Source organism: Diabrotica undecimpunctata, chromosome 2 (assembly GCF_040954645.1).
Source record: "Diabrotica undecimpunctata isolate CICGRU chromosome 2, icDiaUnde3, whole genome shotgun sequence".
Classification (NCBI taxonomy): Eukaryota; Metazoa; Arthropoda; class Insecta; order Coleoptera; family Chrysomelidae; genus Diabrotica; species Diabrotica undecimpunctata.
The window spans coordinates 130,818,471-130,833,731 of NC_092804.1; the positions used below are offsets into that span (position 1 = coordinate 130,818,471).

Below are 15,261 nucleotides of genomic sequence, written 5' to 3' on the forward strand. Positions count from 1 at the left end.
AATTCCTTTTAATATAGTGTGAAATTTGCTACCTTCACCTTCTTTGTTTACTTCAGATCTTTTCTGTTAATTTTCATACTTCATGAACCATCTGACAACGCTACAAATGTTCACAATGCTGACGTGAACGCAACTTTATTTGGCGTTCACTGTACATACACTACATACGTACATAACATCAACCTAAGCAAAACTGGCATTTTTCTTTGGTTGATGTTATTGAAAATAAGTAGAGCGTTTACCAGTGAAGTACCAGTAATTATCTCAAATGCCACTTTTCTGTACCATTTAACAAACGATCGTAAACAATTTGAGTAAACTGTCTTTTAATCTGACATATCCACAAAAGCTTTTGCGTTATTGTATTCGTCAATAGCTGCAAGTTTTCTTAGACAAGAAAAGTACGTCTCTTTAATCATGCCACTTCATACCTACAATATTATTTTTGTTTAATTTGGCAATGATCTTTCTTGAGTTCGGCTTTTACAATATCTTTGGGAAGATGAGTGAATCTAGTTTTCAAAATTTCAGCGAGGTTAACTGATGTATACCAGTTGTCCATAATAAGAGTCCTACCCTGATCAAATAAGGGTTTATTCATTTCCATTACTACCCTTTCAGCAACTGGTTCTCCATTAATGTTTTTCTTTACCGCAATATATTTTAATTGTATGGGGCTAACAATCAAATTTTAAACAGCTATATTCCAAATTTATGACTTTTTCCTTTCACATACTGTCAAAAAGATAACTTGCCTCTAAATGGGATCATCATTTCACCAATGCAAACAGTTAAGCCTAGAATCATACATCGATGAAAATTTTATTGACAAGACATTGAATTTTATGTAGTCTGTCATTTTCAGGACGCCCGTCATTATTTGCTAGATGGAACATGCGCAAAAGCAATTTGAACCGATTTCAGGGCATGTATTTAGCAATATCACCTTTATATAATGAAATTTTGTACCAGTAATTAGTTAATGATGGCTTTGAGTCTAGTCCCATCCAAAGAAGGAGGGCTATGAATGTACGCAGTTTATTGTAATTAATCTCTTTCCAATAGTTAATACGTGACTCTTTCGTAATTGTTTCATTTACTATTCCAGTAAGAATTTGTTGCTCTGCATACCTATTTGTTTCGTAAACAATTATATTTATAACATCTTCAGAGACAAACAGTTCTAAGAATAACAGTTCATTCTTACCAGCCTTTTCGATTTTTGCATTTTCAGGAATGCCAAAGTTCAAAGGACAATCTAAAATTGCAAAATTTCCGAAAACAGGTCTCCAGTTTGAATCTGGTAAAGAATTCTCTTCTGGTCCAACAGTATTGCCAAAAAATTATCATCTTGAGTTAAAGAACTCTCTGATTCTTCCTCAATTACTAGAGATGACTGAACACGAGATGGTCCTGCAGAAGTATTGGGTTTTCTTTCTTTTGTTACAGGTTCATTGTCAGATTCACTCGTCAACGCTGCATCTACATTATAAGTAGGATCCAAATATGAATCCGAATAATCAGAAAAGACATCACTCATATTCATTTTTTTTTTTCTAAACTCCTCTAACTCAGCGGCAGCCTTTTCTGTTTTTAATTCCAACTCTAAAGAACGGAGTTGTTTGCTATTGCGCATTATATTAACTTTTTTTTTTTAATCGTGAAGTCGACGATACGTCCTAATTCAATAAAAAATTGAAACGTGTGACTAACAATAACAGACTATTTGACATTCAGTATTCATCTGTGGTACTCATGGCCTGCAGCTATGTGGACATTAGTAACAATTTCACAGTCGCAGGCCGCATGCACTATAAAAGGACACAGCAATTTTTACAGAAGTAACCAAAAAATAAATCTGATTGAATGAGTTTTACTAAAAACAAACACAAATAGACTCGGTACAAAATTTTCTCTAAATTTACCTGGCAGTTAAAATATAAGTATGGTAAAAAACATTATTATATTCATCATTTGGCAACCTTTGTGATTTATTTACCCCCTACAAAGCTTTCCTTGTTATTTTAAACATTGAAAAAAACAATTTAGTGAATGTCTCATATTTTATTTTTATTCAATTCGCAATTTTATCTTAACTGAAATATTTTTACACTTTAACTAGACAAATTCGAATGTAATTATAATTTCGAATTGTTTCTAATTCCTTGTGTCCGATTCTTCTCGAGCGAAGATGATAAAATAAAATGTTGAAGTCGTGAAGTAAAAATAGTTTTATTGACAGCTACTGAATTATTACACTATAGTTGTTAAAATTTATAACAGACTGCGTTCCAATCTCGTCCCGAAGCTATATTTATAATCTCACTAAAATGCTACGATTAATCAAATAAGTGTATTGCCCTCTGCATATAACAAGAACTTTTGACTTTTGAAAGCTAGCAAATATAATTTGAACCGAGCAAATGATTTCAGGTATTTCCTGCAATCATTTTCAATACATATTAGGCAATCTATAGTTTGCAGGAAGTTTAACAAACTGTAATTAAGCAACTAATCGATAGGTTTCACAAATATACACGGTGAAACTATACAAATTCAGGAAATTAAGATTAATGTGAGATTACAAATTAATGGACTAATGATTGAAACCCAACCCAATGATTGAAAACCAACTTTTCAACACTTAAATTTATTTACAGGTATATTTATAAAATTTGATACATTATTTATATTATTCCATTATCAATAATATCTTTTTATCGAGGTAAATTTGTATAGTTTTTATATATTTTCATCCTTTGAAAACTGCCTCTCAAAAGTAAAAAATATAAATAACTTTGGAACTCTAGAAAAGAATATTATGTTATTTTTTGTATATTCAGTGTAATATATAATATTCTATGTCACATATAAATAAATAAAAAACAGAATCAATTAATACATAAAATAAATCAAGGTTGATCATTACCATTATCTGGTCCATCTGTTATTGGAGCACTATGGTGGCAACCTTGTCCAGAATATCCACTACTAGTTGAGTTGCAAAGAAGACCGCTATTTCCTGTCGCTCCTCGTGACGCCTTCTCGTGGCGCTAGTTCTGTGACGCTCGCCTCAGTATTTTACTATAAATAAAAAGTAATACAACGCCAGTATACAAGCTTCATTTTAAAAAAATGATTTGTTTGATCGTTTTTCATAAAACCCATATTACTAGAGGCAGATCCTACTTGTTTTTACTCAGAGGCCATTGAAAACTGATCGATCGCTATTCACCAAATATTACAAAAAATAAAAGACCCTAGAGTATTACTATAGGGGGTTGGAATATGGGGACAGAAATTACTGGGGTGGAGATAGGGCAAGCAAAACAAATCGAAACGTTTGCGAACGGCTACTCAGGGTTAATTTGGAGAACTGGGTTGTGGATAAGTGATTGAAACAAAGGGATTGGATTGGGGCAACTACAAAAATGAAACAAAGCAGTACTTACATGAGTCTCCTGGACAAACAAAACACAAGAAGGTTCTCAAGCCATTTAAAATGGGGACGTCCTTCCTAAAAACACAAAAAAGGGTTAGAGAGTTAGTTAAGAGAAATAAACAAAATGGTTTCGGAAAAAAATTAAATATTTATTGTTGTCTCATCACAAACAGTTACAAATATAAATAATTACAATAAAATACAAAATATCAAAAACAAACTTACTATGTTCTATCAGTTTACAAACTCTTGAAGTTGAAGATACTTTAAGAACTTAAAATTGTTACTGGGCGATAATTTGTAGTAGAAATAAATTATTACAAATAAAATAAATATCTTTTTATGTGAAACTATGCATAGAGGTTAACCTTTTTCTAAAAAAACAAATCAAAACAAGATCAGTTATGATTAGGTATTTACCAAATGTCAAAAAAATAAAGCTAGGTGTCAGATGTCAATATTAAATTTTAAAACTGAAAACAATTAATATGACAGCTAAGCCACACACAAAGATTTACAATTTTAATTATTACAATTTCTTAAACTGTTATGAAAGCAATTATTATTAGAAAATGTTTATTTTTCCTTTAAAAATCAACACAAAAGAGTTACCTGGATTTCACTAAAATTTCTGGCGTTAGGAACGGGACTTACACTCTCTGCCACACGAACAAATTCATCTCCAAACTGCGGAAATATTCTGAAACGACTTCTTAGGACAAACAAATTGAGACTAGAAGTTGTTCATTGGAACGCAAATTTTAGACTATGCTTCTGAAAAAACTGAAACACATGTGGGTACCTTTCAAATCTGTTGGAAACGCCGCAAATCTCTTTACTACAAATCTCTTAGGTGAGAGACGACATAAAACAAAAACAGTACTCTTATTAGAACTGACACATTACATTGAGTATAAATCACTTTTTTTCAAAAAATTTGCCGGTTCTTGACGCCGACACTCGCAGCATCTTGTTCAAAGATTCTTCCAAACCTTCATTGTAACTACACATAAAATTTAACACTGCTACTACAGTACACATTTTCTTATGATAGAAGACAAAAAAACACAAAACATTACAAATTTGAAGAAAAATTTGGACTAACACTGAAACCAACTGTCCCTGACAGCGGCCTTAGCGAGAGTCATGTAATTCTCTTCCCCGCAAAACCTTCAGCGATCTAAGTGGATGTTTATTTCATACGCAATATTAAACGGAAACGATAAAAGAAAATACCAAAGAATACGCGTCTGTGATATATAAACACACTTTAAAATGCGTTTATTATCAACTTCACCGATGCAAAACGGATTGAAAATACTTTTTCGGTGTTTTAATACATACGGGGTGATTTCAATACATACGAAAAAAATTGAAAATGCTACAATATTATTAATAAAAACTTTTAAATGAAGTAATATTTATCATAAATTACCATTTAAAATTAGTTTACAAAATGGTGCTTCGCCATTTGTAATAACTATTAACTAAATATCATTAAAACATCATAAAAACAATGTATAGGTGGTTTACTGTGTTTACTTTAGTCATAAATTTGTTGCATATTGTTTTAAGATTCAGAAAATAGTTGGGGTATGAACTTAAGCTGATAATAATTAGTTTCTAGTTTTGAATTTTTTACAGTTAAATATCTTTTATTTTAGTGAACAGGAAGATATGCTGAGTAGAATAAAAAGATTAACCATATTATTATCCATTTTTCTAACTACGTTTATGGTGGTTTTATTTTTTTATGTCGTACCAGTTTTTCAACCAAAGGACAGCTTAGATTATTACGAATATAAATTGTATTCTGAAGTATTTGCAATTACCGCACTAGGATCAATAATAAGTTTTGTAATACATTGTCCTGTGGTGATCCTTTTTAGGTAAGTAGTGTTTAAAACTAGTATTTATGTCTTATGCATTTTTTTTATTTTTACAATACCTATTCCTAACTTATTCTTAGTTATTCAATTGATTAGACTTGTGTTATATGAAACATATTCTAGATTAATAAAACTTCTTACGAGTAATTTAATAAATTAAATACTGAAAACTTTTGTTTTCAAAATTTACACAAAATTTACTAATTTACTATCACTACAGCTGTTTCGGCAGACTATCTTTCTCAAGTGAGCTATTTTTTATGCGTCTAACACTTACTTACTTAGTCCTAAGCCTTTCTACCGTTAGGTGTAAGGCTGGTGGAGTTAAGTTTTGAGCTGTGTCTCCAAGCTTTCCGGTCTTGTGTTAGATTTAGTGCACTTTCCCATGTCAATCCTTTCTTCTCAACTTCTTTTCTGATTTCGTCTACCCACCTAACTCTTGGTCTTCCTCGTTTGTTTTTCCCTTGCACTCTCGTTTCAAACACTCGTTTTGTTAATCTTTCATTCGACATTCTACACACGTGCCCGAACCATCTTAGTTGCCCCTCTACTATTTTTTCGTTTATTGGTTCTAGTTTTAGGTTTTGTCTGATTGTTTCGTTACGTATTTTGTCTATCCTCTTTCTGTTTGCTATTTTCCTCAGGAACCTCATTTCCATAGCATTGACTCGAGATTTTTGTCTCCCAGTCAATGTCCCTGACTCGCTATTATACATGATTGTAGGTCTAACTACTGATTTAACGACTGCCGTTTTTACCTTCTCCGGTATTTCTTTTTTCCCAAAAATGTTGTTTTCATAGTGTTAAATAAGCTTCCTGTTCGTCCCATTCTCTCATGTATTTCCATGTCTTGTTTACCGTTTGATTCAATTATTACTCCTAGGTATTTAAAATGTTCCCCTTGTTCTAGTTGTTTTCCGTTTAATTGTATTGCGTGTGTCTTTCTCCTATTTGAAATTATCATTGTTTTTGTTTTCTCTATATTTATTTTCATATTTAGGTTTAACAGTTCTTCTTCTAGGATTTCAAGGTTGTTCTGTAGGTCTTCTCTGTTTTCTGCTACCAAAACCATGTCGTCTGAAAATAGAAACTCTGATAGTTGAGTCTGTTTCATTTGCCAGTATCCCAATGTTAGTTTTCTCATTCTTCTCTTGGCTTTCTTTATTGCTTCATCCAGTACTACTGAGAACAGCAGTGGGCTCAACACGCATCCCTGTTTGATGCCTTGACTTGTAGTAAATTCTTCGGATTTCTCGTTGTTGATTCTTACCGCATTTGTATTATTATTGTACATATTCTTTATTACATCAATTGTTATCCTGTCAACTCCTCTTTCCTTTAATGTCCTCCATACTTCCTTTCTTTGTATTCTGTCAAACGCCTTCTCCAGATCAATAAAGCATATATATATATATATATATATATATATATATATATATATATATTTCTCTATTTTTATTGATTACTTTCTCACTTACTTGTCTTATTGTGAATATGTGGTCTTGCGTGCTTCTGTCCTTCCTGAATCCACATTGTGTATCTTCCATAGTTGATTCTATTTGGGTTTTTATTCTTGTGTCTATTATTCTTGCAAATACCTTCCCAGGAATACTTGATTTAACTAATATGATAATTAGCTAATCCATAAAACTTATAATTTTATTTATTTACAATTTTTTAGTTTGTCATGAAATCAAATTTTTTATTAATGAAAAATTGTTTATTTTTACTTTGAATAATTTTAAATGAAGATTACCTGGTATCACCGCCTGATGTATTTCCTTTCAGAAAGTTTTTGTAATCGGAATTGAACTAAAACACTATAAACAACACACAACTGTGTCCCACACAAGCTACGATTGGTCTAAAGTGACCATAGAACACAAATTAGACAATTCTTGAGAAGTTGAAAACTGGTTCGAGCTTCGGGCTTCGCACAAGAAATCGGTGATTAACTCAACAAATTCACATCTCCACAAAAAAATTGCCGGCTTTGAAAAACTACACGCCGCAAGCTATTTCTTCCGAATCAATCTCTTCCTTACTTACACTTCATTCCTTACTAACCAATTTCTGATGACAAAAAACGAATAACAAAAAAATATTACGAATTTAAAAAAGAAAAATTCGGACTAAACAATAACCTGACTTGTATCGTGGTCTGTTGCAGAGTAAATCGCTTTACACTTATTTCCGATAACAAAAAACAAATCACGAAAAACAATAACGAATTAAAAAAAAAAATCCGGACTCAAACAATAAAACCAAACGCTTGAGCGTTTCATCGTGGAGTGATCTCATAATCTTTAAAAATCGTTTGCCTCCCGCATAACTTTCTCACCAACCTAAGTGGATATTTATTTGACGCGCAATATTAAGCGAGAACCATCAAAGAAATACCAAAGAAATATCCATCTGTGTTATATAAACAAAACAAAAAATGTTTATATTATCAATCTCAGGAACGCAAAAAGATTGAAAATATTTTTCGGTGTTTTAACATGTATGAAAATAAATAGAAATGCTACAAATTAAATAGTTGTTTACTAAACTTTATTACGAAAATTAGAAACTACAGCACACATATCTATTATTACAACAAGTGTCTTGTTTCATAACACTTTCATTACACTTTAAGTTAGCCTTGTAGATTTAGCATTTTTATATAAACATCGTTTGGCCCAATAAACGGTATCTTATATAATGGTAAATAGACAATGAATCGACAAGTGTTTTAGTATGTAAGTAGGAAAGTTATTAGATTTTTTTCAAAAACATTACTGTTTATATTGCTTTATACGAAATAATAATAATAATAAATTTCTTGTTGTTTTCCATGACAATGAGGTATTTTGGAAATGGTGTAGATATGCACCATCAAAATTTTATTTATGGTTAAAACTTTTTATTCTGTGAACACCCATTCTTAAATTATTATACCTCCACAAAACTAAAAAACTATCAGAAAATGATGCTGTGATTACTAATTTTTGGTGAATTGTATCCCCAAAACTCATATTACAAAACATACAATTTTTGAAAGACTCTTTTATTTTGCCCGTTAAGGGTTAATATTGCATAACTCTCAATATCAATGCTTTCCAGAATTTTACACAATCTTTACCAATGTACTTTTATAGCTAGTATTGTATTACACTGTAGTGTGGAACATATTATATTAATCAATTTCCAAAAACTATAAGAACACGATAAAGAGATGAGTTTTTATCAACAAAAGTTAAAGCAAGTTTATTTCATTGTTTCAAAAATTTTAACATTTCAGAGGATTTAGTAGTTGATTAATAAATAGTTAATATTATTTCAGGTTTTTAGATAAACATAATCTATATATAACGCATTCTAAAGAGACAATAAAAAATATGCCCTATTACAACTTGGCTTGCTGGTAAGTGTAAAAAACATTGTCAAATATTTTTTTAGGAATAAATCAAAATGTATAAAATAACGTATTTAATATTATAAACTTTTTTCGAGTTAAATTAGGTTCAATATAAGTGGGCGCTTAATAACCCTTCCACTGGACCTAAGAGTTCTATTGTTGCTTGTCCCTAGGTTAAAGTTGTTCCTTCAACTCTATTCTATTATGGCCTTTGCTAACACGTCTACGAAGTTGTAGGACTCGCGTTGATGATCCTGAAATATATTATTCTTATGCTAACCAACCATGATTGTTAAGATCATATTCATGTGCCCCTTGGGGCTACAGTATTCTGTTAAGTGATCTACGATAATGCAAAGAACATTTTTATTCATATCTAGCAGATCTTTGGATTTCTTCTTTAGAGATTCATATATAAAAGCCTTCGAATGTTTAATGTCAATTTATTCGTACCAGTGGTTACGTTTCATTCGTTGCATCCAGTCCGATATCGTTTTTTGTTCTTATGTTTTTTGCTATGTCAACAAAAGATTTTGGACCTATGATTATTTTTTAGCCCCTCTTCCTGTAAGTATGTCGCTTTTTCGTTCATTTCAGTACCAGTATGTCCAGACACCCAGAATAAACTTACTTTATTACTTTTTCCAATCCGAATCAGATTCTAAAACAGTTCCTAACTAACTTGAAGTCAATCCGATTTTATTCCAGTACCTTTAATGCCACCTGACTATGCGAGCAAAATTTTTGAGATCCGTTCTGCAATGACATCTATATAGCATATATTTCTGCTTGGAAGATAATGGAGTGATTACCTAGGCTTTCACTAATGCTTAGTCTTGGTTTTTCTCCATATACTCTAGCTCCAACTGCTTAATCGATTTAAGAGCTATCTAAAGGCAACAGTAAACAGTTTTTCGAAAGTATATTTAGGTTGTTTTACATCTGGTACTATTTTCCACTCTGGATAATTTTTTTTATTATCTCTCAGAGGTAGGGCAAGTCAAGCATGACCTCCAAGGAGGCGGTTGACGGAGTCGACATCGCTTCTGTTAGGATTAAGCATGCTTGCAACCATTAACTTTAAATTTGAAACTGTATTCACCTTTCGCAACTTGGGAGTAACAATAAGAAAAACAGAAAAAGAAAGAACATATAAAGGATTCTGAAGGACAAAAAATATTTGGAATGAATAGAAATATGCTGAGAAGCAATACCCTAAGTAAGAGAACAAAGAATAACCTATATAAGACCTAAATAAGACGTGTAGTTGCATATGGAATGGAAACAACGACGATTAACAAGAAAATAGCCTTCTGAAATTTAAAACAAAAGTAATGATAACTCCACAAGGAAACTAAGTTCCCGTAGCTGGCTGTATACCATGTATCACAAAAAAATTTTTGTTAAAATCCTTTATAAAAGGTATATAAATTAAAAAACTCAATCAAGCTATGTCATGAAGGTTTTCGGAAACCATGTTCCATCATCAGTGTCTAGGTGTACATGTTTTGAGCCGCTAAATATCTGGGTAAAAACCCGTTAAACCCAGATATTTAGTGGCTCAAAACATGTACAGCTAGACACTGATGATGGGACATGGTTTCCGAAAACGTTTTGTCTTCATGACATAGACCGAAAGGGTTTTTTAATTTATATACCTTTTATAAAGGATTTTAACAAAACATTTTTTTTAATGAAAACTATATTGGGTCCCAATCTAACAAGAGAGGGAGAAAGAAGAAGAATGAAGATAAATGCCAAAATTAAAGCAGAATTAAAGGGAGAAAATATAGTCAGATACATAAAATCTCTTTGCTTAGAATGGATAGGACATATAAAGAGACGCCCACACTCAGATATGCTAAGATGGATAACTAACTGGACACCGCTATGGCCCAGGTGTAGAGGAAGATCTAGAAACAGATGGCTGGATGATACAAAAGAAGATATAAAAACAATGAATGTTAAAGTGGTGAATGTAAATTGAGAGGTGAAAGTTATGAATTACTCCAAATTACATTGGAAGGTAAAGTGCAGGGAAAAAGATTACTCGAAAGACGCCAGAACTGGCTTGACCGTTCATCCAAAGAAATTTTTCATGCAGCCATTTCCAACGCTACAATTGCCATTTGGATCGCCAACCTTCGAAAGTAGACGGCGCAATAAGAAGAAGAAGAATGTTAAAGACTGGATAGTTTAGTACAAAAACAGGAAGTTTTAAAACAGATTCACGGCAGCAGCAAAGACATCCTGCAATGCTATAAATGGCATAGTTAAATAATCCACCTTACACAAGAATAGAAATTTAAACGCCTGGCGTTAGCTATAAACCCTAGGAACTTTAACGCTTAATGAATAAAAGAAGGAGGAAAAATGAAAAGGATTTCATTGGAGGAAAAAATTATCGCCGTCGTCTTTTTTACGGATTATGCCTTATGACCTATTTTGGCTAAACTGTCCATCTTTTCGGGGGCGTCCTATGTAGCGCCTTCCTCGTGGGTGGTATTTTATTGCTATTTTTGATATGCGATCTTCAATTATTTTATCTACATGGTAATACTAGTTGTTATGGTAGTGGTGAATGTTTCTTTTATTAAGAATATGCCGAGTTCTTTACTGATTTCAGTGTTTCTGATCTGATCTAATTTTGTACATCCCTTGAAGCTTCTTAAAAAATTTATATCCGCTACCTGGATTCGTGACATGTCTTTCTATTACCCATATCACACAACTAGACAGATGTATCGGTACGGCTACTGTCTCATTAAACATTAATGAGTTATCTTTTCTTTATTTGTTATCTAACGTTCTTCTTATTATGCCGCAGATTCCATTGAATATTGCTAGATTATTTTCTATGTCAAGTTTTTTTATGTCACTATAACAGTGCTGTAAAAGGCCATGGCTTCTGTTTTGGTTTTGCAAATATTAAAGTTGTATTTTTTGGCATCAAAGTATAAATTCTTCTAAGTTATCTTCAGATATTGAAACAACTGCTTAATTGTATAATTAATATTTTTGTTTTCCGTGTCCAAATCAAGAAATCTAAATATATAATAAAAAGTATTGAAGATACGCAGCATCATTATCATATTCCTTGTTTTATTAGGATTGGTTCTGTTATCTTTGATTATGGTTAGAAGAATAAAAATAGGGAAAAGAAATAGATAATTCATTAGATTTAATATACTTTTTTACACATAAAATATTTTACATGTTCACATAGCGATAAAGAAGTAGACATATTCTACGAATATTACCAATGCAATAACTATTAAATAAAGAAAAGTTACCAATGGGTTGCTATGGAATAGATATAAATAACGAAAAGATACACGATAACTGTAATTTATAATGGAACAAAATCTCTACATAAGAATACCTCCTTTAAAAAAGTTTGTGTCACTTGTGTCATATCGTGTCACTAGAAATGAACCAGATAACATATTTGTCATACAAAGAAAAAAACAAACTTATAATAAGGTAGAAGCTTGAAAGTCGTCTCTGGAAAAACCCTTCTAAATACGAAGAATAAATGCAACATGGGCTTCAAAATCTAGAGAGCATAGAACTGGAATAATTAAAGGACCAAATATAAAATGCTCTGATAGACGCAATAAAAGATCTTGTAGTCAATAAAATTAAACATCTGATAAAATAAGTCAATACACAAAAGAACTTTTTAAAAAACTAAGAAGAATCGAAAAAAAAAAGAAAATATATTCATATATTATGGAGTACATATGTTCATTAAATATGGCTGGTGTAGGATGGTCGGTTCTAAAGAAGAAAAAAGGGAAATCACCGGATAAAATACATACAAAAAAGGAAAAGGTCACGGCATATTATCGTGCACGTATAGTTTCCGGTACGTAGCGTTTCCACTCCAGCAATCGGACTGCGCGTTCACATTTTCATACATAGAACGTTTCAATTTGGTTCGGTGAAGATATGATCTCGCTTTTCTCGACAAAAAATATGTGCAATTGCTCTTCTACTTAACGATGAAGAAAGAAAAACTGTAGTAAAAAGAAAGTTTGAAGTACATCCAACGCTAAGAGAAAGGAAAAAGGAAGGTGAATACTGGACTTTATACAAAGAATTAATTGATGACGATGAAAAATATTATGGACATTTTAGAATGAACAGGATTCAGTTAGAATATATTTTAAATTTAATTACACCTTTAGTTAAAAAACAAAATACTACATTTAACGAAGCCATACATATCAAACCAAAGAGTATTTTTAAAAAAGAAGAGGTATCACTACCGTGCAAAAGTCCTAATTGTTTATCACTTTCGTATTTAATTGTCACAAAGCAATAAAAACAAAATGCATAAATGACAAAATAGCCTCGAAAATTATTTTTTCAAATACTCTGTATCAAAATCAAACAAATACCTAAATAAACAACTAGGGGAAAACGACGGACATCTAATTCACATTATCCGTATCAACCGGTTACGACTCCGTCAGCATCAGTAAAATATTGTTTTCGAATATACTGAACCGAAACGTTAGGTGTCTGAAACGATACGTTCCGGACAGTGTGAATTGTTCATATTCAATTTCATCTTTTTATCGTAACTTAGATCCAAATTTACTAAAATTAAAACACCTTAATTCTATAATTATTATTTTATTTAAATTTACATATTACTGATTTTCAAGGTGCACATTGGGTTTCTTTATTGGAGTAACGATGACAATAAACATAATATTTGGAATACGTGTTCCACACGTCACAAGTTTACTCTGGTTAACTTCTTCAATATCAAGTTTAATCGTTTATGGTTTGTTATTGGAACGCATGGGAAGAATATTAAGGAATTTAATAAAACAAAGAAGTACTAGGGTAAGCACAATATAACAAATTTAAAGAAAAATTTTAAGATCAAAAATCGATAATTGAATTAGTAATAGTAGAATATCCCACGACACTAAGCGATAGCCTACAATTACTCTGACAAGAAATTAAAAAATGTGACTAATAAACGATATTCGAATTGTACGAGGTTTAACCTTACATTTTAATGGGTAATATGCGATCTTTTTCAGTGAGCCAGCTTCCTATCACAAACCATACATACATACATGAGTATGTATGGTTTGTGCTTCCTATAGAGGAAGTGGGGGCCCATCGATACACTGGGAACATTGATACACTGGGAACTCAAACATCATATTACAAATTATTGCTTACTTGTTACCGTATGTGTCGTTACTGATACTATAACGACCAAGAAAGTTTCCACTCGCGCCAGTAAGTAATTAGTAGACTTCGGCAAATATGCATATTGCATATTTTGCATATTGTGCATATTTTATGCAAATATTTCATATTTTGGCATATTTGTATAAAAGTTTGCATAAAGTGCATAAAAGTTCAGATTTTTATACTGTATTTGAAAATTTTTAAACATACCAATTTATTTCAATTCTTGTATAAAATTTTGTAGTCATTTTAATCAAGAAATGATCTAAGTACGTAATCTCTACAGGTACAAAACATTTACAATTTCAAAGAAGATCAATTTAAGTAGCCCTCAACATTCTTAGAAAGTCTCGGTCACTGAGGCATTCAGTTATTGGATAATCGCTAAGGGTTCGCTCATTTGCATTTTATGATCTAATCCCCAAATCTATCTACAATTTATTGTATCTTAACAGCAGGTAAACGGCTAATAGTTTTGTTCCTAATTTAGGGATTTTCCAAAATCTCCCAGTTTATTGAATTAGGTACCTAAACATTTCTAATTTGATGCTCAGATTTGTAAATCATTTTTGTTTTGATATTCAAAGCGTAAACACTCGTTGTGCGTAACAAAAAGGAAGATTGTGATTTTATAATGCCTAAAACAACCAGTGCTTGAACTTGGATTAAACCTTATAAAGAGCTGTCTATGGATATGGGAAAAATCTACTGTTCAGTCTGTGGCAAAATTGTAAGTATCTAATATTTTCTATTAAATATCTAATATTTCATACATACAGGGTGTTTCCAAATGACACTTACAACGTTTGACTGTAGATACTTCTCGAAAAATTGAACAAAACGATATAGTTAATGAGGGGTCAAACTTATTTACTTTTCGAGATACAGGGTGTTAAAATTAAAAAAAATTAAATTCTTTTAGTTAATAACAACAATAACTTTAAAACCAATAAACGTATTTACTTGAAATTTAGTACTCGTAGATTGTTTTTGAATGAAAAATAGCTTCCTTTAGTGAGAAAAAATTGTCCATGGTACAATACAATGGTGTGTATTTAGAAAAATTTTTCACCTTTACTTTTTTTTATGAAGTCAGCTATTCTAAAACACAATTATTTTTATTGTAATTGAATTAACAAAAAAAAAACTTTTGTTGAATTTTAAAATAAGTTATATGATGTACTAATGGTTAGTAACAAAAACTAATTTGTGGATTAATACTGCATTTAAAACACTTAGCGAGTGTTTTTTTTTCCAAACCAGTTATTTGATCAACCAAAAACACCTTGTATATTTTTATATTTTAAAGGTTG

The 15,261-nt window shown here is 31.3% G+C and overlaps 1 protein-coding gene across 1 annotated transcript in view; it reads left to right on the forward strand.

The window, feature by feature from the left end:
- LOC140434877 (uncharacterized) overlaps positions 1–15,261 on the forward strand; it is a 309,793-nt gene that overhangs the window by 223,161 nt on the left and 71,371 nt on the right. The window contains exons 19-21 of the mRNA XM_072523474.1: positions 5,107–5,331; positions 8,657–8,737; positions 13,405–13,588. Of these exons, the coding sequence (XP_072379575.1) occupies positions 5,107–5,331; positions 8,657–8,737; positions 13,405–13,588 (490 nt within the window). The remainder of the gene's footprint in view (positions 1–5,106; positions 5,332–8,656; positions 8,738–13,404; positions 13,589–15,261) is intronic.